The 27,266-nt window shown below is 39.4% G+C and overlaps 1 protein-coding gene across 4 annotated transcripts in view; it reads left to right on the top strand.

The window, feature by feature from the left end:
* Positions 1-27,266, top strand: part of arap2 (ArfGAP with RhoGAP domain, ankyrin repeat and PH domain 2) — a 139,354-nt gene that overhangs the window by 79,055 nt on the left and 33,033 nt on the right. For all 4 annotated transcript variants that reach the window (XM_044341054.1, XM_044341055.1, XM_044341057.1 and 1 more), the window contains 4 exons: positions 6,227-6,352; positions 16,174-16,318; positions 24,248-24,350; positions 25,075-25,273. In XM_044341054.1, the coding sequence (XP_044196989.1) occupies positions 6,227-6,352; positions 16,174-16,318; positions 24,248-24,350; positions 25,075-25,273 (573 nt within the window). The remainder of the gene's footprint in view (positions 1-6,226; positions 6,353-16,173; positions 16,319-24,247; positions 24,351-25,074; positions 25,274-27,266) is intronic.

The following is a 27,266-nucleotide window of genomic DNA, read 5'->3' as shown; positions in this document are numbered from 1 at the left end:
AAAGCCGTCCCCAAGTAATTGGTCCTATCCTATCAGCGACCATTTGAAGTCGAGTATGATGGTCCTCCTAACACACACACACACACACATACATCCCTGACGCCTCGAATTTCCGAATCAAGCGGCACATTAAAAATGTATCCAGTAGGCTGTATATGTGTGGATAATAAAAAGACCAGCGCACACACATATACACATTTACTACAGAGGCCCTGTTTTCTCTTGGGTCTCCATTCCAGCCTGTAGTTAGCAACATTGCAAGGCACTGACAGTTTATTTCAGTGCTAGTTGACGTTTATGTTTTTTTTTTACGAATACTGTACTCAGGACTGTTAGAGGGTCAAGAGTTCACAGAGAGCTGCTGAGAGTTCGGGAAACTAAAAGGGCTTTCCCATGGTGGAGTGTCTCTATGTGGATGGTTTTAATTTTGAAGAGAAGTGTTAGTGGATAAAAAGTGTGGGTATGTGTGTTGCCCCCTGGCTATATATCTCACTAAATAAATTAGTTTCATTTCTCTAATCATGTGAATAAGTGTATGTTTTTACACTTGGAAATGTAGTCCTCTGCCCTCTTTTTTTTTTTTTTTTTTGCACCATGAGCTGACTTGTCATTGTATCAATGCTTGTCTTGCATATGTTCATGTAGCCAATTATGGTAGCATTTACAATGTGTGGCCGCATCTCCTGGTGTGTTTTTATGTGTGCATGTGTGTGTGTGAGCGAGCCCCTCTGATTACCCCACTGTCCACTGCTTGTCGGGGACCACTTTGTGACCGTTGCCGTGGGCGACCAGATGGCTAATTGAGCACTCTGTCATGTCACCTCCCTTCACTGGGGACTGAGCCAATCAGCACAGGCCAGACTTCTCAACTGCCGCCCCCACAGACATCACAGTCCCATCTTAGCAGAGTCCAGCTTTAGGGGCCCAGAGGGACTATTTAGAAGGCTCAAAGAGAGAGCCTTGTTACAACTGATACAGCATCAAGCCACAGGCTTATTTACATTCTCCTAACCTGGGTGCTTGGAAAATGGTGTTTGTGTCGTTTCCCTGCAGTTTGCTGATTAAATTCTATGTCAGTTTCCATGTATTTATGATGCTGCTATTGGCGGACACATTCTCTGTGTTACATTCATAGCAAAATTACAGATGCTGCTAACATCACCCAGGCTTTATGTCACCCTCTTCCTGATTGGCTCTGCATCCTTTGGATCACATCAAAAATATACTGCACTTGTTAGAAATGGCTGCAGGACATAAAAATGCATGTATCATGCCAGATCTTGTTCATGATTTGATTGCCACATAGTAGTAGCTAGCCTGCTGATGGGTTGTTGGGCTGTTTTTCATTTTGTCACAGTCCTCATTTATAATAACCATGTTGATGGTCCAGTGTCCTGTTATTTTTTCAAGAAGTCTAATTGAGATAAAGGTCTCTTCTACAAGAAAAACATCATGTATCACAGTAGTAAGGTGCAAGGTACCAGTTGTGCATGTAGTATAAGTTATTTCTTCAAGTTCTGTCTTCATCACTGGACCCAAAAAAGTGGTAAAACTTTGCATATGACAGAAAAATTTAAATGATTTTTTGTTTGTTGTCATCGTGTGGCAGACACTGTCAAAGCCAACATTTTTGGCATCGTTTAAACAACATTTTAAAAATGGGATCGAAAGAATAAAAAATGACAAAATGAACACACACTGCCAATGTTGATATTTTTCAAGATGATCTATTTTGTCACAGCAAATGTCTAACATGATGATGGATGTGTTACCAGACACCAAATACTACTTTGGTGTTGCTACCACTTACTATTTTTTGGGGCTTTATCATTGACAACAAATTACAATGGCAATTTACCACAACAGGCTGACTTACTGGTTAGAGAAACACATTTGTAAGTGGACAGTTCTCTTAGCTCATTTTGATTCCTGTGGAAACAGAAGCTCAGAGTCGTTTACTACTCCACCCTGCTACATGAAATCACTTTAAACAAAATGGACGAAAAGCTGATCGTTGCAGTCTCCGGTTTCTCTACGATGTGTATTTAATGAGCTGCTGAGACAGTTAAAAGAAGGATGATGTGTGGAAACAAATCGCCCACATTGTTGGTTCATTAATATGCCGGCTACATTGGAAAATAACTGTCTAGTAGGAGCAGAGTATGTAAATAATATGGTCAACACAACACACACACAGGACTACAGATTCATGACAGGCCAGAGACTGCTTACTACTTTGTATGCGTGAATGTACTGTTATACCTTTGAACTCATAAAGGTCAGGTCATATGATCTAATTTGGACTTATTCTTGAAAGGCCCTGACAAAATTTTTAAAATCAGCTTCTTACAGTAAGCCCACATAAATATATTATTATCATTGGTAGTAGTATTTTTATTAGCATATAGCTGAGTTTTTGAGTTTTTACTGTAACTTTAACTTGAATCATTACCTCTTTACCTACTAATAGATATATTATTTATATTCAGTTACATTAAGAGTTCAGTTACAACAGAAATACAAACATGTCTTGTAAGACTGTTTATCTTTGCACATTCATTATACCCCTCAACCCACCCCACAGGCCCTATATCCCCACAAGTAAATAGATAATAAATATAATCACAATAAAAAGTGGTAAATTACACATAGTCAAGTTCATCGATAGCTTTTAATCACAAATATTTAAATTTATAGAGACATACTGTATATATGACGTTATCAGGTGCTTTAAAATAATCCATAATGGTCTTTACTTTCATGTCAGAAATCATTTTGTAAGATAGGGCTCCAAACAACATTTCATTTAGGCCCATCCATTTTGTTTAACTTTTTTAGATCCATTTTTTAATGTATTTTTAATAATTTAGTGTAATACAAAGATTATTAATGTGCCTATGAACACAATTAATTAGTTTGACACAATGAGTCCAGTCAAAATATTCAGAGTGAGCTGTCTTGTTAAATTAACTGATTGTTTTTCTCTGTCGAATGATATGTGGGCCTGAGATGAGGCGTCGGTGGTTCCAGTAATGGGTGGAAATGTCGCTTCAATTTCAATTAAAGTTATTTTACCTTGCTTGATGAGAGAGCTGGAGGTAGTGAAGATAAAATCTCAAAGATATTGCCAAAGCTCTGGTAGAAAATTGAACCCCAGAATTGAAGCTAATTGAATTTGAGAACGATAAGGTTGACTGTGGGGAGCTCTTAAAGTGACCAAGAAAGGATGAGAAGAGGGAGTTTGGAAGAAAAGGGGAAAACATGAGTGAGGAAGGCTCCTAATTTAAATGGACAAAGATGAAGAGAGGACAGAGCAAAAAACTCTTTGCTCATTTTTAAGAGATACAGAGCATGGAGGTTTGTGCTTTGAAATAATCTCAGAACACCTTATCTTTGACTTTGCAAGAGAATGACCATGTGAGAAAGTCATGACTAAATAAATAGCAGTTGGTATAATCATGTTTGAGGGTTTCAGGGTTTGCTGGTTGTTCCTCGATCTAGGCTTAAAACTGAAGGAGACTGTGCTTTTGAGGTTGGTTAAACTTTAGAACTATCTCCCTTTGGTCTCAAGATCTGTGGACACTTTTAAAATGCAGCTCAAGACCCCTTTGTTTAGTCTTGCCTTTGTGTACTTTTTCTATCTTCTATTTAACTCTGTTTTTATTGTGTTTTATGTCTGTATGTATCTTTATGCTTTATTTCTTCTGTGAAGCATTTGTGATGTCTCTGCTCTCGAAAGGTGCCATATAAATAAAGTTACTTACTTTTATGCTGCAAGTGGAAATATAGATAACACTGTGCTTCTGTATTGGTACCTACAATCATGGAGCTGGTGGGGTCTCAGTTTCTTCTTATAGGACACTTCAACAGTGTTAAAGTGCACCAACTCTGGGCAATGACTCCATGTTTTCTGGTTGAAGGACAATGTCTGTCCTCTAAGAGTTGGATAGAAAGATAGAATCACATCTGGGATTAGCAGTATCTTAATCTCAACACATTCCCACATTCCAAATCCAAATCAATTTTTTGCGGCAATTTTATGGGATATCAGCGATGATTGACATGTGATGGAAGCCAGACATCTTGACAGATAATATCTAGATAATACATGTTGTTACTACAGTAATACAGGCATAATGCTGCAAATTGTGGAATCATCGCTGAATCATTCTGAGCTTTTAAACTAAACCAATGAGTTTCAGAGCAACACTGACATATTATCACCCTTTAAGTTGATACAACAAACTTGTTAGCATTAGCATGATGTGCATATTTACACATCTAACCAATACATATCAACTTTATAGCATTCATTTGGAGTTGTGTTTCTGTCCACCTGATGAATTTAAGCTCAATATTCACTCTCCTTTTAGCTTTGTTTTGAACACCTGAAGGAAATTTGTTCACCAGCTAGTTGCTAACTTTGTTTTTTGTCATTTGATGCTGGACAGGTAATGTACAGTGGGTTCATCAGAGATTTTGTTGAAAACAGCTCACTGCATCTGGAAACGACACTAATAAGAGCAGTTATAGTGAACCAGAATGAGTTGCTGACTGTAAAACCACAATAGTCAGCTGATAGTTGCTACAAAGGTCTGTAGAGCTGAGGAGAACTGCAGAATTGGGTGGTAATTATCAGTGGGTTCATCACTACAAGAAACCCCACTCACATACTCATATAAAAATATTGATCACAACAGCTTCAAAAAGTAGTGTTTGTAGTAGTGTTTATCATCATATTAATAACTTCAACATTCATTAAAACTTAATTCATTCATTCCTTAAAGCATACCCATTATGCTTTGAAGATATATACAATGCATAAAGTATTCAGACCCCTTCACTTTTTCTCACATTTTGTTATGTTGCCCGTTTCGCGGCCACCGGCTGATGTGCTCTCGCTCATTACTGGACCAATTTCAAAAATTGTTGTCACTTAGACCTAAAATGATGGGAAAATAGGGTCTAGGTAGAGAAGTTTCCCTTTAAATCGAAGAAATTTGGAACAATCTGGACTCTTCCTAGAGCTGGCTGCCAAACTGAGCAATCGAGGGAGAAGGGCTTTGGTAAGAGAGGTGACCAGGAAACCAATGGTCACTCTGGCTGACCTCCAGAGATCCTGTGTGGAGATGGGAGAAACACTCTATTGATCTGGGTTTTATGGCAGAGTGGCCAGATGGAAGTCTCTCCTCAGTGAAAGACATAGGAAAGCCCACTTGGAGTTTGCAAAAAAGCACCTAAGGACTCTCAGACTGTGAGAAACAAGATTCTCTGGTCTGATGAAACCAAGATTGAACTGTTTGGCCTCAATTCAAAGTGTAATGTCAGAAGGAAACCAGGCACCGCTCATTACCTGCCCAATACCATTCCAGCGATGAAGCATGGTGGTGGCAGCATCATGCTGTGGGGGTGTTTTTCAGTGGCAGGGGATGGGGTTGAGGGAGAGCTGAATGGAGCAAAGTACAGAGATATCCTTAATGAAAAACCTGGTTCAGAGCTCTCAAGACCTCAGACTGGGCCGAAGGTTCAGCTTCCAACAGGACAATGACCCTAAGCAGCCAAGACAATGCAGGAGTTGCTTAGGGACAACTCTGTGAAGGTCCTTCAGCAGCCCAGCCAGAGCTCTGACTTTAACCCAATCAAACATCTCTGGAGAGACCTGAAAATGGCTGTCCACCGATGGTCCCCATCCAACCTGGCAGAGCTTGAGAGGATCCACAGAGAAGAATGGCAGAAAATCTCCACATCCAGGTGTGCAAAGCTTGTTGCGTCATACCCAAGAAGGCTCAAAGCTGTAATCACTGCCAGATGTGCTTCAACTAAGTACTGTGTAAAGGGTCTGAATACTTCTTCAATGTGATATTTCAGTTTTTCCTTTTTAATAAATTTGCAAAAATTCCTAAAATCCTGGTTTCATTTCGTCATTATGAGTGTGGATTGATGAAAGAAAAAATTAATTTAAACGATTTTAGCAAAGCTGCAACATAATACTGAATAGTTTCTGAATGCACTGTGAGGGAGCTTCACATTTTAGCTTATGCTTGGATTTGCTAAGGGTCAAGGACAATAGAAATGAAACTGAAAATCAGAAATAGAATAGCACAGCTGTAGGCGGAGGTAAAATGGTGACACAGAAGTGGAAATGAAGGATCAGAACGGTGCATCGCCGCTATTACATGGGGAAAACCGTTCCCTTGCTCATCTACTGTGTCTCTTCCCCTTGCAGATTTTCCCATACTAGAGCAGTGGTCGGAGAACGCCTCCCTGTCCGATGCTTCGCTCTTCATGGATGGCTTCCTCTACATCTCCTCTGGCCCTGCTAAGACGGCGCTGGACCGCCGCGGAAGAGATGGTGAGTGTAACTGTCGTTTTGCAAACCCCTGGCAAGGCCAATCAATCCATCAATCCATTTGTAAGCAATTTAAACTGCGTGTTTGTCAGAGGTCTGCTCCAGTTAAGTGCTGATCGATCAATCAGTGTCAGTCTGTCACTTGTCAAACTGCCAATCGTTTAATCCGTACACCAAACAGTCCAGTCAAAACGATCAATGAATCTGTCTTTCAAATGCATTCTGCATCAGTCCTCTGGGAGTTCATGTCAGAGAGAAGGATGTTCCCAGCAGTGAATGCACTACTAGGAAATTTAGGGCCAGATTAAAAAAATAAGAATAAAATTATTTTGGTACATCTCCTTTCTAAATCTACTTGAGATGCTACCTCCAAAACTTCTCCTTCTTTTGTCTTCCAAGGCAGTTTAAAACTTTTAATCAGGCACCATTTCACACCCAACTCCTCAGCTGCTGTTGCTGCTGCACCTCCTGCTCTGGAATGGTCCCACTTCTCCAAACAGCTGGAGCGTTTCTGGGGCCCATGGGTAATTAGGAGAAGGAGCCGGCTTTGGATGCTGCCCCAGGGGAAGGGGGGTTATTGGGAAGGTGGAGGAGTTGGATGGGGGATAAGGGAGAAACGGAGGGGGGGGACAGTATGCGGGTGGGGGTGACAGCTTGCAGCTACCTGCCACTTGAATAAGCTGAATCTCCTACAGCTTGAGCAAGACATCCATCTCCATTTCCATCACCCCCGCACATTTCCACACACTGCTCTCATTGGTGGTTGTACATGCCAGCTAATGAACAGGGCTGAGGTCTGGGAAATTGCCCCTTAAGACCAGATGGGGGGAAATTCTTACCTATGTCTCTTGAAATTCTCATTATTTGTACAGATGGACATCATTTTCATTTCATTTCTCATGTTAACGCATACCACTTTATTACAATTTAGACTTTTGGCCATCATTGCTATCAATTACAATCATATTTTACCAAAGTTGAAACTGAGATAGTTGACATTGCTACAACTAAGTCTGATGGGTCAAGAAACACAAACAGTCAGACGAGTGGATTATTATGTACAACTTTATTTGGAGGTAAAAGGTAAAGTAAGTATGCCTGAAATTTAAATGTTCACCTTTATTGTGTCTTCCAGATAAAACTGGTTTACCTTTTTGGTTTGTTTAAAAATGTATAATTGGCTGACTGTTCTTTGCCCCACCTGACTTGTTTTCAGCAATGTTCCTCGATCATAGCAAAATTTGGAGAGTACAATGTTATTATTACTGATAAATGATGACCAAGACTAGGAAAGTAAGACATAAGTCGTAATAAACTGGAATTATATTAAATCTGTACTAAACTCTATGGGTTTCATCACTATGAGTGATGCAAGCCCATTGGTAAGACAATATGTGGTTAGTCATGTTACTTACAGAGAATTCTTGCTTGAGATTGAGTGACACTACAGGTGTCCATTTTGTTGAGGTCCATTTTAGCTACTCTTGTGCATTTTGTACCATTTACAGACAACACACTATTCCAAAGTCGTCTCACCACAGATAAGTGCTCGTAATATTTCGGCCAATAAATACCTTGTTATTTCATCTATTATGGAGAGCCGTACAAGTTTGGCTTTTGTGCCTTAATGGCGCTTTAACTGCAGCTGCAGCTGTTGAAAAATTCAGAGGGGTTGGGTTTAAAACTCAATGCATTCCAACTTCTTCAATCACAAGGAAGCGCTGTCAGGACTTTGTGAACATGGAGAGATGAGGTATTTTTGAATGTACTCCAGGATGCCTTTCGTTCCCAGGCTAATGGTTTGATGGTCTATAGATACACCCAAGCTCTTAATAATTCATAGGCTGTGCTCAGGGCTTAATAAAAGCACTCTGGCATTGCGTCTTAAACTTCAGCTTTTTTTTTTTTTGTAGACAACTCCAATAGGCTTTTGTGCTTTCACTGATGGGAGCTACATTCAGAGCACGACATGAATTAATTTGGCACGCAATTTTGGTAATGGCCTTGATAGAGGTGGCATGGGCGATCATCATGCCGGTCCACCATAATAAAATAAGATACTGTGCTGCTTAGCATTTAGCAACAGCGTGTTCATTCAAGATGTCACTGGGAATATAGATAAGGATTAGAAAAACAATATTCCTTGTTGTTTTGTTTGTGCTGAAATCAAGGTTGAACTGGTTTATTCTCCAGTGTGGCACCACTTTACTTGTTTTGCTGTTCTGTTGAGCTGTGCTCTATTCCGGTTTACGCGGTTGATTCCAGCGTAAATGAAGTTTCCCCCCTTTAAATGGGCAGACGAGTGACTCATGCTACTCTCACATTTAAGAGTGTGTACATGCTCTGTGTGCATCTCTGTGTGCCGCGCTTGTGCAAGTCTTGGAAGGAAAAGAGAGACAGTAGGCAGTTACTGTCTGAAATGGTGAGTGGCAGCAAGGAAATGGCACCCCTAATTTCTGATTAGTTTTGTCTTTTCCTCATCAGCAGCGCTCTGTTTTTGCCTGCAACAGTAACTCACAACTGCTGGAGAGAGAAGAGGGAGGGAGTGTGGAGAGAGGAGAGAGATACAGAAAGAGAAGTAGAATTATCTTAACAGTTTAATTGAGGACACAAATCTGAACCCATGTGAACAGTTCAATTACTTGCAGCTACAAAGCTGGGGTCAAGTTTCTGATAATAAACCAAATCTTCTTTATGGTTTATATTAAAAATAGTTTTAAAAGAATGTTAAATGATTGGAATTTCTAAGTAGACACATTTATGTTATTCTGTTTTATATTTTATGAGAAGTACACAAAGCCCGTTTAAACAATTTGTCTTAACTGAATATGCTTTTTGGATGTTGTTTGTATTACTGTGGCTCTGCTTGCCTATGAGGGAGGAGTGCTGTTGCTTAGGCCAGAAATACATGGCAGATATTTGTTTTTTTTTTCTTTATCTATGCCATATCTGTCCATTCCTCCCTGTAATGAAGTGGGCTATAATTCTGGCACAGACAGATCGTTCAGATCCATTCAGTTTCTCAATTTCCATTTCCAGCCCCCCTGACAAGCTGTCCAGCAGATGTCTTCATCACAGATATTTTAGTCTGATGGCAAGATAGGCAGAAGATTGGCAGAAGGGGGAGAGGTGAGAGAGTGAGGGGAGGGAGGAGGGTGATTCAGTGGATTGGGGCACAGCCTGCTGTTTCGATGCATACTGAAATGGGTGTCTGTGCAGAGTCGATAAAAAGTGTAAGGGGACTTTGGGTAAATCTACAGCAGTTCAGTTAAAAATAAAGGTTGAGACACAATCAGAGTCAAAACTTTTAAGTAAATATGTTTATTCTATAACTTGGTCTATTCAGTCGATGAACAATAAGAAGGTTTAACTGGCACACTGATGACTTGATTAGTCTAATCAACCTGCTCATCTGGCATACTTAGGCAATTTGTGAAATTCAGTAAATGCTCCAAGTGAGAGAGGAGGTGAGGGGAAAAAAAACAGAAAAAGAGAGAGAGAGATTCCACATTGTAGATTTGGAGGTCTCTCTTCCTCTGGAAAATGCTATTCGCAGAACACTCTTGGCGTACAAACTAATTGGCCCAATTTAGCTGGTGGAGGCATGTACCACGGTTGGCTTCCGCTTGCGTTGTCTCTGGCGGCTGGTTGCGGACTCCCGTGGAGAACGGCTGGGCCACGGGGGCCATTGCTGTGTGTGGGGAACAGCTGGCAATGGACGCAGCTGCTTGATTGTAAATCAAGCGCTATTGTTCCCCCCATTGCGCCGTTGCTTGTGTAGAAGCTAACGGTATCCCACCCGCTAAGGAAATACTGAACCACAAACAAAGAAGGAAGAAGGATGCTTGTGATTCGGTGATGCGCAGGTTTTTGATAAAGCCAGTTTCCTGGTGGAATGTGTTGAAGGGATTCAAAGGCATTCATTGCTTTCGTAGGAAGTTAACTTGTGTCACAAATTCCGATGTAGCTGAATAATACTCACATTCAACTTAGTTATACTCATTGCAGCTATTTCACATGGACTCTTTGCAGTCATGATGGTGCTGAAATGGCAGTCACACATCACTGGTGTTATATCGTTGATTGTAAACTTTCTTCCTGGTTTGAGATCTTTAACTTTCAGGCCCTCCATGTAAGATATCACATTTCTGCCATCACAGCCTTTACTTCATTCTCCTTAATACAATGTATCCCCCATATTAATTCATAATTCAAACCCATTTGTCCAACATTTGTAGTCTCGCTACACCTTTTGGCCCCTCCTCCCCCCTTAACCCTCTGTTTCTTCAACTTGTTTAGGTCTTTTGTGTGCATCTGTATCTGGGGATGTGCTAACCATTATTAGAATAATTGTTCAGAAACTGAATAGTCTGGCATTGGGTCCATTTATGTGTTCACCCTGTCTAGACTCACCATCCTGCAGCAATTTGTTTCCTGTATTCACATCAGGATTTTTTGTGTCTTTCTCCTTGAAATGGAGAGGAAATAAATCACATTTTTTCCCACTTTCTACAATGTAGATAAACAATTTTGTTCGATGTAGTCTAATCAACAAGACAAGATCTGGATGCCACTTTTGCCAACGTGTCAAGTCAAGTTTTATTTATGTACCCTGATATCACAAATTTGCCTCAAGGGGCTTTACAGTCTGTACAGCAAGACAGCATCCTCTATCTTAGACTCTCGATTCAGATAAGCGAAAAACTCCTCCCCAAAACCCCTTTAAGGAGGAAAAAATGGAAAAAGCCTCAGGAGGATGTAGGACTGGGCGATATCAAAAATCAAATATTATGATATTTTTGACCAAATACCTTAATATCGATATTACAACAATATTGTAGGGGTGACTATTGGTGCTTTCACAAAATATTTACACAATGAGATTTTTGACAAATAATCATATGGATATAAAGACTAAGTGGGTAAAGTCAATATCAATCAATGCTGCTTTTATACTTCCGATGTATTAAGACCATTGCAGAAGAGGGTGTGATGAGATGATGTAATTAAAATAGTACTAGTCAAACCTCAAATTATGGAAAACCATGTAGAAAACATGATGGAAATATGGCATTTATGTTTGTTATTTAAAGCAAAGGGACACTACAATATCCTCACTGATCCACACAGATCTGATTTCTTCCTCTGCCGCCATTGTTTGTCTCTTCAGTGGAGAACTACGTTTCGTGTATGTCATGATTTATTGGTTGTTTCCATTACATTTTGTTGCAGTTTGTTTTTGTAGATACCCCAACGTTTCTACCTTATTGTAAAAACTTTTTTCTAAAAAAGTGTCTGGTGTTTAAACTCAGACTTTTTTAATGCTCAAATTGTAGATGTGCATAAACACTGTTGGATGGAAACACACTTACAGATATCTCTATCAAATTTCATGACAATCCGTCGAATAGTTGTTGAGATATTTCAGTCTGGATCAAAGTGATTGACGGACAGACTCACTGACCACATAACCACCCTTAAAGCCATACCTGTGTCATGGGTAAAAAAGAGCAAAGGTTAAAGGAACATACAGTATATAAAACACAAGTAATTATGTGTGGCAGAAATATGTTTTATTTGTCTGCCCTCCTAGCTAATACCTGTTTATACTTGCCATTGCATCAGTTCACACAACTTAAACTCCTTAATAGACTCCGCAACCAGAGGAACCATTATGAAGCAAAATGTCTAGATTATGTCATTACAGCTTTCTAGCAGCTTATGATAGCAATTGACTCTAGTTAGAAAATCAAGTGCGCCTCTTAAGAAGATGATTGTGTGAGGGTTTCAGATATTACAAATTAAACCATCCAGTTATTACCCTTTTAGAGGAGGGACAGAGCGAAAGACGGCGAAATTACAGCCAAACAAGTGCTTAACTATCCTCCGGTGGAAAATGATGGACGTGACATTTTCTGCAAAACCCTAGCAATCCAGGGACACATTGTGCACGGAAGTGAAGTGCATTACAATCTTTTCCGTAACCAAGACAACAGTGCATCCTGTCAGATAGATTGGATTGGTAATGACTTTAAATACCGTAATCTGTCTCCCTCTCTGTTTCTCTCTCTCTCTCTCTCTCTCCCTCTCTCCCACACAAACACAATCCTGCCACATGCATGGTTGGTTTCAGATAGAAATGATGATTCTTCAGCTGCTGGAATAATTTTTTTCTGGAAGCAAAGTGGGGTCAGAGGAACAGTATTTTTTTAAATGCCACAGTGAGCAAGTAGATATTAGTCATTTTGCCATTTTAAAGCTGTTTGCTGAATTGTGTCCAAATTGTTTATTTTGACACAGAAAAGGAAAAGACAAAGGAAAAGTCAGAAAGAGCCGTACAGAGAGGCAGTGCAAGGGTGAATAGAGCAAAACTGACATCCTCCTTTCCTATGCTTATCACATCCTTTTTCTTTTAACAGCCAGTTGTAGACACTTCCTTTTTTATTGGAACTATATCTGTTCCTTCAGAAACATCACACACAGTTGGCAGAGGAATGCACAATTAGCATATTCATGAGATGAATACAGTGGAAACTTTGGAGTCGCAAGCGACAGGGGGTGGGTGGGGTGGGGGGGCTGTTTGTGTGTGTGTGTTTGTTGTGGAACAAAAAAGCAGATGGCACGGTGACTGAAAATCCAAAATTAGGTATGTTTTCATGAACTTCATGCTCATTGGCTATGTAAATCGCACAGTCAGACAGTCATGAAAGACAATGTTGTGTGTTTTCCAGCTTTTCCACTGAGATCATGTTTGTTGATTGAAATCTGCTTGGTACTTGGAGTCTCTTAACTCTCCTTACTCCCTTTATGAGTGTCTTTGTGCCCTCACAAATACAGTACGGTTGACTCAGTTGTCCTCTGATAGACAAAAATATGAAGGAATGTCCCCTCACATAGGCCCTCTGATTGAAGGCTAAAAGATTTGGATACAAACCAAATCTTTTGGCCTTCAACAGTAAGATGTTGGTTATTGCCCATTCTATTTGATTTGGAAATGAAGGCCATAGTCTGTCAGTCCTTTTCAGAGTGTGTGTATTAGTAATTGGAGGATGTTTTAATGCCTCCGTGCCGGCTACAGCCACGGCTAAAGGCATTATGTTCCTGGGTCCATCCGTCCTTCCCATTCTTGTGAACGCAGTATCTCAAGAACGCCTTGAGGGAATTTCTTCAAATCTGGTACAAACATCCACTTGGACTCCAGGATGAACTGATTAGATTTTGGTGGCCAAAGGTCAGGGTCACTGTGACCTCACATCCGTCACATTCTTGTGAACGCGATATCTCAGGAACGCCTGGAGGGAATTTCATTACATCTGGCACAAATGTCCACTTGGACTCAAGGAAATTGAAATTGGTGGTCAAAGGTCAAGGTCACTGAGACCTCACAAAACATGTTTTTGGCCATAAGTCAAGGATTCATTTGCTGATTATGACAAAGTTTCACACAAATGTCTAATATAAATAAAATGATGAAGTCATGACATTTTTTATCCAAATAATCTCTATGTGCAAATATTCACTGGAATCATTCATGTCAATATTATGAAGACCTCCGCATTTCGCCACAATAAACACTTATTACACTTACTTACACTTTATTAAATTCCTTCAGAGTCTACAAGTATTATATGAGTCTGGACAGAAATGGATTTAAACTGCAGCCTGACTGGTTGGCAGAGACATACAACTGGCGGTATTTCTAGTTTTTAGTTAGTCTTGTATTGTGGGTGTTGATTTTGGGAGGATGTTGGCTCCTGGTCTTCAGGTGTTGTGATCTCTTCACGTTTGTCTGTTTTTTTTTATTTGGATAAAAACAATGCACCCTAAACAAGATGAATAGGCCAATGACACCGTCACATCTCCATGCATCTATCCATGTGTGAATGCACAGAGTGCCTTATCTCCAAACATTTAAACGATTTCTTGGTAGTGCTGTCTTAGCTTGTAGAGAGTCATTAGCTGTGTTTAATAGGGTTGGAGTGGTGCTAATTGTTCACAAAGCAATCATTAACATTGCAGGGTCTAATTAATCTCTTTTTCTCACTCCACAAACAATAGCCAATTTGTTGAATTTTATCAGTATGCACATGTATGGTTTTACAGTTGTAATCCAACAGTGGCAGTGGACGTATTAATGTGTCCTGGAGGCATAAGGAAAGGAGCTACAAATTATCTCAAGTTAGCATCAGATCAATTTACAAAATTGCACATTTTCAAATACTAATACTTAATACAATTTACTTAATGTAGGATTATGTAACTTTTGAAAGAACTACTACAAATGCAAAGTTAAATTTATAAGCAATAAACCATACTTTTGCTCAATTCAATACACTGTGCCTTACATGGTCTGGTATGGCCATTAGCTTTTGGTAGCTTATCTTAGCTAATATAAGCAAACATTAGATAGATGTTGTTGTGTAACTGACATTGCTGTCAATTTGTTGTCTTGATGACCCCTCTCTATTTGTGTTACTGTATCTTACACTATGTTTTAGCATTTCAGTTCATTACAAAAGTAAAACAAGAAGTAAACACACCCCAAGAGGAGACATGTTTTGGTCCTGTTCCACTTGCTTTCATTTCGGTTGCCTAATGATGATGTCTTCAAAGTAACTGAAAATCCTGGGAAATTAAGGGAAACATTATGTAGCCAAAGTGGCTGCTGTTCACCAAAAGTCTCGTTTCATTTTATTAAGCTACAACAGGATTTTTATCACAGCTACATTACAGACTGAATAACATAATTTACTGCATCTCTCTGTCAATGAGGTTATTTTTTGTGAGAAAAAAAAGTTAGTGGAGCTTTGAGCTGAGATTATTTTGTCACAGTACAGTCAAGTAGGTGTGTTGAGGACTTGGCAAATTCTGGGGAGGATGCTTAATAAAATCCAACGAAATTTAATATAGACTGATCTGCTCATTTGAATACATTTATAGTTATTGAAATGTGGTGATATCTGTACATATAGAGCCCCAGAGGCAGCACTGTTGTTCTGTCCGGTAAAAATATGAAGCTTCACTTTACATTCAGACAAACTAATGCGGCAGCAACAATTGTTAGATTTCATCTGTGAGACCAACATTTATCTTCCAAAAGGAATTATATTATATATTAAAATGCTGCAGAGACATTAGAGCCAGCGGTAAATTACCAAAGAGCTGCACAGATCTGTTCATCAGATCATGTTCTCCCCAAGATGACGATGCAAGACTCAGGCTGCTCCTACGAGATGACCGGCTGGTCTCACCCGGCTCCTCACATCTCTGAAAACTCAGCAGCAGATTTACAGGTGTTATTCGGATAAACTAACCACATATTGGGAATTTACATGATTACTTTCTCACCTGAAAAAATGTTATTTGAAACTGATAAACAGTGACACTGAAAAAAAAAAACTGTCACTGAAAAACGACAGACATGAAAGACTTTAAGATTGTCATTTTTTAAATGCCTGTGTTTTATTTTCCAGTGGAACTTTTTTCAGTGCCAATACTCATTTCAGTGCCAATACAACTTTTTCCAATACAAGTGTTTGAATGCCAATGTTTCCTTTTACAGTTCAGGTTTTGTTTTCAATGCCAAATACAATTTTCAATGCCAAAATTTAACTGTCGCTGTTCTGGACCCATATCTAAACAAGTACTTTTAGTTTGGTTTAGTGTGGTTTCTTTTTGTTTGTTTTCATCCTACCAATGGGGGCACCAGATCAAAAAAAAACAAACACTAGTCACACAAAATATATGAATATGGTCTAACTTATAGTACATTCATCTGTCTATTTTTGTGACTACATGGTTATGTGCATGTGTGTGTGTTTCAGAAATGCTACGTCGTTGGTGCACATTGGAGGGCGGCTTCCTGAGTTACTATGAGAGTGAGAGAAACCCATCAGCCATCGGCAGGGTGGACATCACCGAGGTGGTCAGCCTGGCAGTCAGCAACACTGAGACAATGACTGGAGCAGGGTATGAACACACACACATATGGCCTATTTTATTGTCTGATGAAAACCTTTTTAAAACTTGGAGTTAAAAGAGTTTTGAAAGTATTTAGCTTGGTTAAAGCTCGAGAGCTCAAATCTTGTACGATAGAACTGAAGTTAAACCTTGAAAATCACAAAAATTGGACATAGTACTGTTGTTAAAATATTAATATCAATATCTAAAATTTAACATGACCTTTAAACCTGCTGCATTAAGTGTTAATTTACACATGAATCCACATTAGTAGCAGTTCAGCCAGGTTATAGGGCATTCATTGTCACACTTATGCGCACCCAACCATACACATATACTGTACACCTAAACCCATTTTGAACACCTTATTGCATGTCCTCAGCTAAATCATAATTTATATGTGATTGTTAAACCTGCTCAGAGCGTGCACACACACATACACACACACACAGTTACTGCATGTGTATTTCATATATTACAGAACTTCAACAAAGGACATAACAACACATACATACATAGTTTTTCTTTCTGGTCATATGTCTCATTAGCATAATCTTAACTTGAACATTATTCAGTTTAACAGAACCTATCAGGGCTTTATGGATGCTATATTTCCTGTTTACTTGATGCAGGCAAACGGCGCAGCTTTAACTGCTCTGCCTCCGTTCAACTTTAAGGAGGCAACCCTCCTCACCCCCCACCCGCCCCCTAAACACCCTTGCTCCTCCGTCAGATTATGATTCAGTTATTAAAAAGTTGCTCTGACAACAAACTTTTCTTTATTTCTCTTGGAAGTGTAACAAACTCACAAAAAAAGGAAACAGATGTCTCGATCCGTTCCCGTTCACCCTCTCCTCGATCCCACTGGATCGGCCCATGTGTGCGTTCATGTGTGTGTGTGTGCGTGCGTGTTCATGTGTGTGCGCTTCCAATTTATCATCCCGAGCGAGAAGTCTGGTAATGGCTTATGATTAAAGCGTAAGCCAGGTATTTAATGACAGCAGCAGATGTTATGAAGAGGGAACAATGCTTTTATTTGTAAATGTTATTTATACAACTATTAGAAACACATCTGGCCAGCTAAAACTAATGCCATTTCTAATGAGCTGGACACATACGCACAGTGATGACAGGTTCCACTGATTATAGTGTGTGCGCACAAACTCTACAATACCAGAATGACGTGCAGCATTTTTAGCTAATATCCTAGTTACAGGTCATGGCGTCACACCAGAAAGGCTATTATTTCTCTGTCGCTAATACTCCGCCATCATAATGGCCCGATGTGAAAGTCTGCTTCACTCCTTCTCACTTATGCAACTTTCACTGTTCCCAGCATGCCTGCGCGCGGAGAGAGCAGGGACGCCTCACCTCTTGACTGTCATGAATATTAACGTATGTAGATGACACACTCCCACCAGCAGCCTATCGCCGCGCTACAGGAGGCCGTAGGTGTCGTTTCCATTAAACACAGCATTCGGATAATTTCACCATGGCAGAGGACACCGTGAATTATAGCAGCGACCCGACACATACGTTTGCTAAAGTTGTATGAATATTACAAACCCCACTCCTAAGGAATTAATGCAGAGGGGGTATGTTGGCTGGTGATAAGTTGAGGTTTTTCCAGGGACTTTTTTTTTTTTTTTTTTTTTGACTCATCTGCCTGTTTCGACAAGAATATTTCAAGTCGGTTCTGACCTTCAAATTCAACTAAAAACCTTGGAAACAAACCCTCTCTGCTCTTTTCCTGTTTTTCATTTTTCGGCTGCTTTTTGCACCATATCGCTCTCTCCGTCACTCTCTTTCTCACTGCCGTTCTCACACACACACACACACACACACCAACAAAAATAGCAGTTTTTAAAAGACTTTTAGTAGGTGCTAACTTTGCCAGTAAGATGGGATGTATATGTGTATATACTGTATATATAAGGGCTTGGGAATTAAGACATTCTCAGAGCACAGAAAAACCTAAGGACAAAATAAAAGAATGCATAAATACATATAGATATCTATGCATGTTTAAACCACAAGTGAATTTTGTGCAGCAGACTTCTCCACAAGGAAAAGTGTTTTTCCCTTCTTTTACTCAACAACAAAAACGACTCTCAAATAAGTATATTCTGTAATAAAAATGAAAACTTATTCATGACATTTGCAAGAATTAAACCATTTGTCTGTGTTTCAGTTTATATCAAATCCACTGAGGTTATATTTTGCTCATGTCAGTAGTTTTAGTTTTAATTACAGAGGATACAGACTCATACAGTAGCTTACATCTTACCCACTGCTTTTTTTTTTTTTTCTCTTTGTGTTACTTCAGGCTGTGATCAGAAAAAAGACACTTGCGGGGGTGCCTGGTAACAGACAGCAGACAGTGTCTTTATATGCATGGAAGTAACCGGGTTACTGCCAGGCATCGGCATTAATCAGATTACTTAAACGTCTTATAAACAAGAAATGTTTTCCTTTAAGCGGGGGGAAAGGCTAAGTGGAATCAAGTTAACACAGCAGGATTTCTGCTGATGAAACCCAATGTCTGGTTACTAACAGGGTTTTTACACGTAGGCATGTTTATGACAAAGACTGCAGACAGGAAAACTGTTGCTGTGGTTACTGATTATTTGTACTTCAGTTGTTTTTTTAATTTGTCTTCTTGGAATATGGCAGTATGTCTGTCATGTTATGTCTTCTGGTGTGACTGATGTGACTGTCTGACTCATGTCTCTTGTGTCACTGTATTTGTCATGGGCTATTTTTCATTTGGGGATTAATACAATTACAGCATCAATTCTATTCTTGAAATTCAACCGATGCACACATAGGCTCTGTACGTGCTCTCTCACTACAGAGCCTGTTCTCTCATCTCACCATCAGTACAAATACTCAGAAAAGAAATCAGATACATCATCAATAGACTTAACAAAGGCCGGGTTTGGTTCAAAATTGCAATAGTAAGGAGGGGAGAAATCATATCACTAACCAGTCACACAATACAGTAACCAGGTTATTGTATTGCTTTAATTTGACTTCTGCACATAAACATATTAGAAGAAAGAGCAAGAGTGAGAAGTTGAAAACAAATAAGAAAACAGAAAAGAAGAAGGAAAACAAGAACAGAAGAAAAAGACAAATCTAAAGAATCTATAACAATACTTGTTGTTCATAGGAGATACAAACTTTTTAAAACTGCTGGCACACACAGTACAAATAAGTTTCCTATTGTATGTGAGCATGGCCATATGTTCTGTCTCTTATCTCGAGTTCTTCTGCACGTCATTATTTCAACACCTCTCTCTTTCTCTCTCTGTCTTCCTTGCTCGCTTTCTCTCTCTCTCTCTCTTTTTTTCTCCCCAGCTACTCCCTCCCTCAGGGACGCTCATGATGCAGAGTTCATCTCTTATCCCTCTGTCTTCTCCTCCTGTCCTTTCTTTACGATACCATTTGGCCGGCGCATCGCCACAATCCTTCACCACTTCCTCCTTCGCTCTCCCTCTGGGACCTCCTCTAACAAGCACCTGCACACCTGTCTGCGAAGAGGAGGAGGAGGAGGAGGAGGAAGGGGAAGGGGAAGAGGGGGAAGGGGTGCCGGGGTCACGCAAGGGCACACAAACACCCGTGTCTCGCCTGTTCCCCTGACACATGTGAGAAGAGAGCGACTCAGTGCTGCCGTGACCCCTGTGACACGCCAACTTAAACACCCATCGCTGTAGCATTTAGAGCTTCCCTCGCTGTGGCATACCATTGGAAAAGGAGCTACCGCTTGGTAGTGTGTTCAAACCATTAAGATAGTGATACTCTGACCTCTGTGGCAGAGAGAGAAAGAAAGAGAAGGAGAGAGGGAGAGGGGCAGGGTGGAGGCAGAGACGACATAAGGTGAAAGACCAACAAAGATTAATAGCTGCCTTTTTGCTTCTGACAGCTACGGTTTTGCCTGTAAATGCGTGTGAATGAATGAGTGTGAGAGTGCATGCATGCTCCTTTTTTTTTGTTGTTGAAAGATTATGTATTTAGTATGTACACATACATACATTTTCATGGCCAGAAGCGTGCACATTCCTCACTGATGGACTGACACACATTGTTTGAAAAGCTCGCTGCTTGACAATTTCAAGGTCAAATCTTAACATCTGAACTACTATACATTTCAGCGTGCTGTAAGCAAAGCTTCAGCACATCAATAAAAAAAAGTGTTTCTTCACATATTTGGAAAATATAGATTTTTTTAAATCATATTCCAAGTTTAAAAACTCTGCTGTTCTATTTAACATTTATCAAGAAAACTGGTGAACTTAATAAAAAGTGTGCTTTGAAGTGGAGCAGGAATCTTGATTGAAATCTTACTGACTGATGTATTGAAAAATGCAAGGCATCCTTCTCATTCAATGAAAAAAATGAATTAATTTTATTCAAAATAATCAGTTATATATATACTTTATATCACAGCCTGCTACTCATCAGTTTAAAAATGGTTGTGCAGGAAAATAATTAATTGTCTTGGTAATTGTCTAAAATGTGGCGCCATTCAAGGCGACAAAACTCTTAACATCTGATAAAATAAATGGGTGACTGAAGTCTCTGCCTCAAGAAAGAGTTTTCCACAAACTCAGTTCTAATCATTTGAATGCATTTCATGTCAAATTTGACAATATGTAATCATTACTTTAATACTGTGTGTGTGTGTGTGTGTGGCGTCTGAAAAGCCAATAATGTTTTTTTGATCCATCTGATTGGTGTCACTGTGTCCTTTCCATGGCTTCTATTAGAATTGAATGATTTATTGTAAATTTGTTTAATCAGTTCTTTGGAAACTTGGATTATACAGGTTCACAGTTTTTCGAGTCTGTCCTAAAACAACATTCAGGTGCCCAAATGAACATTGACATGTGTTTTCTTGCTGTAATCATTCCTTCTGTTCATACAGGCCATTAATGCACTTTCAATGTAATTGATAGGGGACGAAATCCACAGCCCTTCCTCTGTGCAAAAGTGGATCAAGAAGAAATTTAGAAAATTAATTGAAGCTACTATGAAGCTTCAGACATCCAAATTAGTCAAATCAAATGAATATCTTTCAAAGTTATTGTCTTTTTACACAGAGCTGATGAAACCTGATGTCTGGTTTCTAACAGGGATTTTTTTCGTGTGCGCATGTTTATGGCAAACACTTCAGACAGAAGAGTGTTGCTGCGGTTTCACTGTTGCAGGATAAAATAAAACATTATTTCACCCCTCGGTGATTTCACATATCTGAAATAATTGAACTGAAAGTCAAACTAAAATAAAGTAAAGTATAAATAAGTAGGTTTTCACAGCTGAACACTAATATAAGTGTCATTTTATATGTATTGCTGGTGTTATTGATTTAGTTTTTCGGTGCATTACTTATGATCAACCTTTCATTTATTTACTGATTATTTGTATGTGTTAAGTTGTTTTTTTAATTTTTGGCAAGCGTACTCCTGAGCTACACCTATGTCTTCTTGGAATATGGCAGTATGTCTGTCACGTTATGTTGTCTGGTGTGACTGATGTGCCTGTCTGACTCGTATCTCTTGTGTCACTGTATTTGTCATGGGCTATTTTTCGTTTGGGGATTAATACAATTACAGCATCAAATCTAATCTTGAAATTCAACTGATGCACACATAAGAAATGTCCTTAAATTCCTTCTGTCTGTTATGATCCTTCCACTGCAGCTGTCCAGACACAAAGAGGGATTTTTTTTTTTTACTAAAAAGCCTGTAACTGTGGAAGATATCCACTTCATTTGACTAACTCAGGCAGTTGAAGCCTCATATTATCTTCAGAAAAACGTTTAAATTCATTTTTGCTCAAAATGAGGACTGTAAATTTTGTGCCTTATCACTCAGATTGTGAGCTTATTTGGAAGGAATGTTCTAATTGTCAGTATGAACAGGAGGAATGATTACAGCAAGCAAAACCTATTTCAGTGTTCTTACTTTTGTTTTAAGAGAGACTTGAAAAATTCAGATTCTCACCTTTAAATGTAAAAATAGCACAGACTACACACTGGCATCTCACATATTTTACAGATAATATACAGTTACGATGACACATTCGCTTTTGGAAGCTGATTTTCATTTTCCTTCAACACACACACACACACACACACACACACACATATATATATATATATATATATATATATATATATATATATATATATATATATTAACTCTTATATCCGGGAATATTCCTAAAGTGTGGAAAGCAGCACATGCACCGCCTCTGCATAAAGGAAGTTACACCAGTAATCCAAATAACTACCACTCAATCTCCAAACTGTCATGTTTAGCCACAATCTTAGAAAAGCTCATCAATAATCAAATGCGTCACTTTCTATCTGAGCGTTGCATTTTAAACCCCCATCAGTCTGGTTTCAGACCTGGACATTGCACTGTGACAGTAGCATGTAAGGTAGTAAATGATATCATTTGTGCTCTGGATAAGAAGGAGTGTTGTATTGCCCTGTTCATTAATTTGTCAAAAGCATTTGACACAGTGGACCATACTCTTCTTTTGGATTGACTTATGTCAATTGATTTTGACATAAGTGCATGTAAATGGTTTCACAATTGTTTTACTGGCAGAACTCAAGCAATAGTGGCGGACGGTCATCAATCTGGTTTCCTTGACGCTACAAAAGGAGTGCCACAGGGCTCAGTACTTGGTCCTATCCTATTTATATTGTATGTAAATGACCGGGGCTCATTAGTAAGTAACAGCTCTATTCATTATTATGCTGATGACACAGTAATTTACTCATCAGTGCCCTCTATTTACAAAGCTTTGTCTGACTTAAAGTCAGATTTTTTTTAGCTATTCAAAAGGTCCTGATTCATCTTTAGCTTGTACTAAATCCAGATAAGACTGATTAAACGCTCTTCACCAGATCCCAAATGAAAAATCCTTTTACTATTAGTTTTAATATTAGTACAATATCTGGGGCTCAAATTAAAAAAAGTCCTGTGTTATAAGTACCTGGGTATCTGGTAAGATGAAAAATTATCTTTTAAAACTCATGTTGAGGAAGTGACTAAAAAGCTTAAATTTCAATTAGGTTAGAAATAAGCAGTTCCTCTCTTTTAGCAGTAGGTTGCAGATTGTAAAGGCCTCATTTTTATCAGTGCTCGACTATGCAGATGTAATTTACATGTGTTATGACCCGGCTCAGGAAGTCACAACAAAAAGGGAGACAAAGTAACTAAATATAATTGGAGCATGAGGTGTGGATATTAATAGCGTCAGTGGTGTATGGTGTGCATGGGGGTAAGATGTGTGTGTGTGTGAGTGTAAGGTGCAAGTAAGTAAAACATAACAAAACTAAGGCAACATAACTAAACCAAACCAAACAGGTGTCGGTAGAGGGGAAAAGGGAGAGCCAACTGCCTGCTGCAGCCAGACTTAAATAATCCGGAAACACCGTGGGGCCCTCAGGTGTTCCAGGTTACACTAATGATCACCTGCAGAAAAAGGAGAGATGCAGGTTAATACCAGATCAAACCCCAAGATGATATCTATCTATCTATCTATCTATCTATCTATCTATCTATCTATCTATCTATCTATCTATCTATCTATCTATCTATCTATCTATCTATCTATCTATCTATCTATCTATCTATCTATCTATCTATCTATCTATCTATCTATCTATCTATCTGTCTGTCTGTCTGTCTGTCTGTCTGTCTGTCTGTCTGTCTGTCTGTCTGTCTGTCTGTCTGTCTGTCTGTCTATCTATAGATAGATAAAACTAGGCTTGCTTAGTCTTGTTGTATTGTATGTATGTTTTTAATTTAATGTGTACAACTGTACATAGTTTTGCCTGCTTTCTGTATGTGTGTGTATGCTCGTGAGGACTTTTTTTTTTCCATTCCACATATTTCATAGTGAGCTGTGTGTCTCTGGCAGGGCTGTGTTTACCGTGGAGCTGTACCTGCAGACAGAGCGAGTACTGATTGTCGGAGCTGAAACACAGGAAACGCAGCACGACTGGATCCAGGCGCTAACAAAGGTGACACACTTTACATACAGTACACACACACACAAAAGCACACTTATTTTCATTGCCTCCTTTTTATAAGTTTGTTTTTCCACTTAAAGTTACAAAGAAGGAACTTGTGTGAATATGCGCCACAGCAGAACTACAGCAGATCCGTATAGCACTTCTTCATTCATTCTGCTACTTTCCAACATTCACACACACACACTGGCACACATTGTCCTCAGTGAGCCCCATGCTGCCTGTGCTCCTTTCAGTAAGACAAGTGGTCTTGCTATCTCTTCCCCCACATGCTGACAGGATCTTGTAATAACACCTTACATAAATATGTCTCCTATTCCCTTTTTTTTTATCTGTTTAATCCCAGTCGACCCAGTCAGAGATAGTGGGAGGTATAGCTGCATTAGCCCGTATGTCTCTCCATCTGTACCATAGGCTTTTCACACCTCCGTATTTCAATTTGAATCGCAGATCAATGGCCAGACAGAGCGGAGCAGGAGGGAGGGAAATGTACTTGGAAAATAATTCAGCCAGAGACCAGAAACTGAGCAAAGGTTTATCGTTTCAAGAAGAAATCTGTACCTGTTCTGTGTTGTAATTTTTTTTTTTGAGGTGACACTCCACAGTAAAAAGTTTCACAGTTAATTGTGAAAGTTCTTAATTCAACTCCTGTTCTCTCTCTCTTTTTTTTTTTTTTTTTTTTTTTTTTTTTTTTGTTTATGTGCCTGACTCGCAGTGCTTCATCCCTTCTAAAGTGGAGGGACTGGTGCAGAGAGACAGCGAGCTGATTGGCAAACTCCACTACAAAGAAGGCCACGACCTGTACCACTGGAGACTGGGCTGGTTCGCGCTGGAAGGCTCTGCCCTGCACTTCAGTTCAGGAGAAGAGGCAGGAGAGGAGGAAGTCCTTCAACTCAAACAACTGCATGAGCTCAGTAAGCTTGCTGCTTATGTGCATTATTATTATTATTTTTGTTTCTCACTATTTAATAATGCCTAGGAAGAAGGAAAATTTATTTGTGCACCCTGGAAAAACAGACGTTTCTGGAAGCTTGGGGACGTATTGACCTCTACTACTCTTGCAAGAGATGTATCTGTACTTCCTCGCTTATGACTGACTGCAAACTGCATCTCGTTTATTGAGTAGTTCATACTTCAAGAGAGGATAGAGTGACAGAGCTTCCTCCGCTTTGAACTCCTCAGCTCTCTCTGTCCCCTTAAAGGTCACAACTGTCACAACCAAAATTGAATTTCATGCAAAACCACAATTTACTTTCACATCAGATTTCAGTGAAAATCATTTATTTTGGCTCATAATTTTACTGTCTCACCGTATATTCTGGTGTGGCTGAGTCCATACTGAACTGAACATGATGGACCTCTCGCATCAGTAAATACAGAAAAGAAACACCTTCAACTTATATTTAAATGGGTACCCCACAAATTTTGTATTGTACTTCCATCAAGTTGGAAGACTCACATGAGATTGATTAACAAAAAGAAAATCAAACCAACAGTTCCAGAGATATCCTGATCTTTAGTACCTAGTATGGGAGTAAGCTCCAAAAACACTACATTTCCCATAATGCAACCATTAGTCTTGTTTAGTTTGACCACCTCTGCCTTGTAAATGTCTAGATATTCCATACTCCTTGCCCCCAGTTTGTAATAAAAGATTGTTGTTATAAATTTGTTTCCAAGCCCAGATAACACTGCCAACATCATCAGGGTAGTTTTCTCAGACTCAGCAATTTTTTTTTCCCCCAAAATGCTGTTTACATCAGCTATATGTCCCTTGCTAAATAGCATAAGTGGAGCTTTTAATAGGCAATAAATCAGATCATTATAACCGCACAGCATGAAATGACCAAATCTGTTTGTGGTTAATAGTGTCAGCGGTCAACTGCAGTAACTCTTTTCACAGTAACTTTCTGGCTTTTTAAAATTCACGCATCACTCTCACATACACTCTGTAATTCCCCAAATAACTACCAATCCATAACACCCTCCTACTACTCGCATTTATAACTACTTAATAATGTTGGACGACGCATGCAAGCGGCCAATGTCAGAACACATTTCAGCTTCTCACACCATTACACACTTCTGGTTGGATCTCTGCTCTAATTGGCTACTGTAGCTTACTCGTCCATTATCGGACCATGCTTTGACAAGACTGCAGGATTGTGACAAGGTGCCACAGGCCTGTATGTGAGAAGATGTTCTGTTAATATGAGGTCAGTAAAGATCATTATTAGTCATCTTCAAGCATCTTCAAGCAAACACCAATTAAAATATGGCTCAAATGAAATTGTCATGTGACAGTTGTTTGCTTTCGTCATTATAAAAATCTGAAATATTCACAGTATAATGGTACTGTATCCACTGCCCACTAACATGGACCAGTTATTTTTATAGGACAGTCAGTGGAGGAAGCTGCCAGTAGGGGCTGAAGGCTCAGAAGTTCACACACACACACTCGGCAGATGATAAAGAATTTGGAATATTTCAATCGATTGCGCCAGTGTGATGTGCGAACAGAAGGAGGGGAAAATCAATGGATCTTTTTAATCCATTTACAGCCCGACGTGGATCAAATCGCGCAAAGTGCCGCCCCATCTTCTCACCTGGGGCGGGATAAAGAACAGCGGCGGTGTTCATTTTTATTCCCGGCTTTCTCCAACCATATTTGTCACAGCTGGGGAGCCGTCAGCGCCAGAAGGGACTGTGTTTTGTCGGGGGATGGTAGGTTCTGGAGCATTGAAAGGATCCCTTTAGGAATCACAGTCTGTGACATGGGATTAACTGTTATTTTCTCTACAGTGACACCGCCACATGAAAGGTGCCCCTGTGTAGCAGCGAGGGATTAAATAAATACACTTTTCAATTAAAATCGCTACATGCTTCAAATATGCTGCACTTCAAACT

This window comes from Thunnus albacares, chromosome 22, assembly GCF_914725855.1.
Source record: "Thunnus albacares chromosome 22, fThuAlb1.1, whole genome shotgun sequence".
Lineage (NCBI taxonomy): Eukaryota > Metazoa > Chordata > Actinopteri > Scombriformes > Scombridae > Thunnus > Thunnus albacares.
This window is presented reverse-complemented; position numbering and strand designations above follow the sequence as displayed.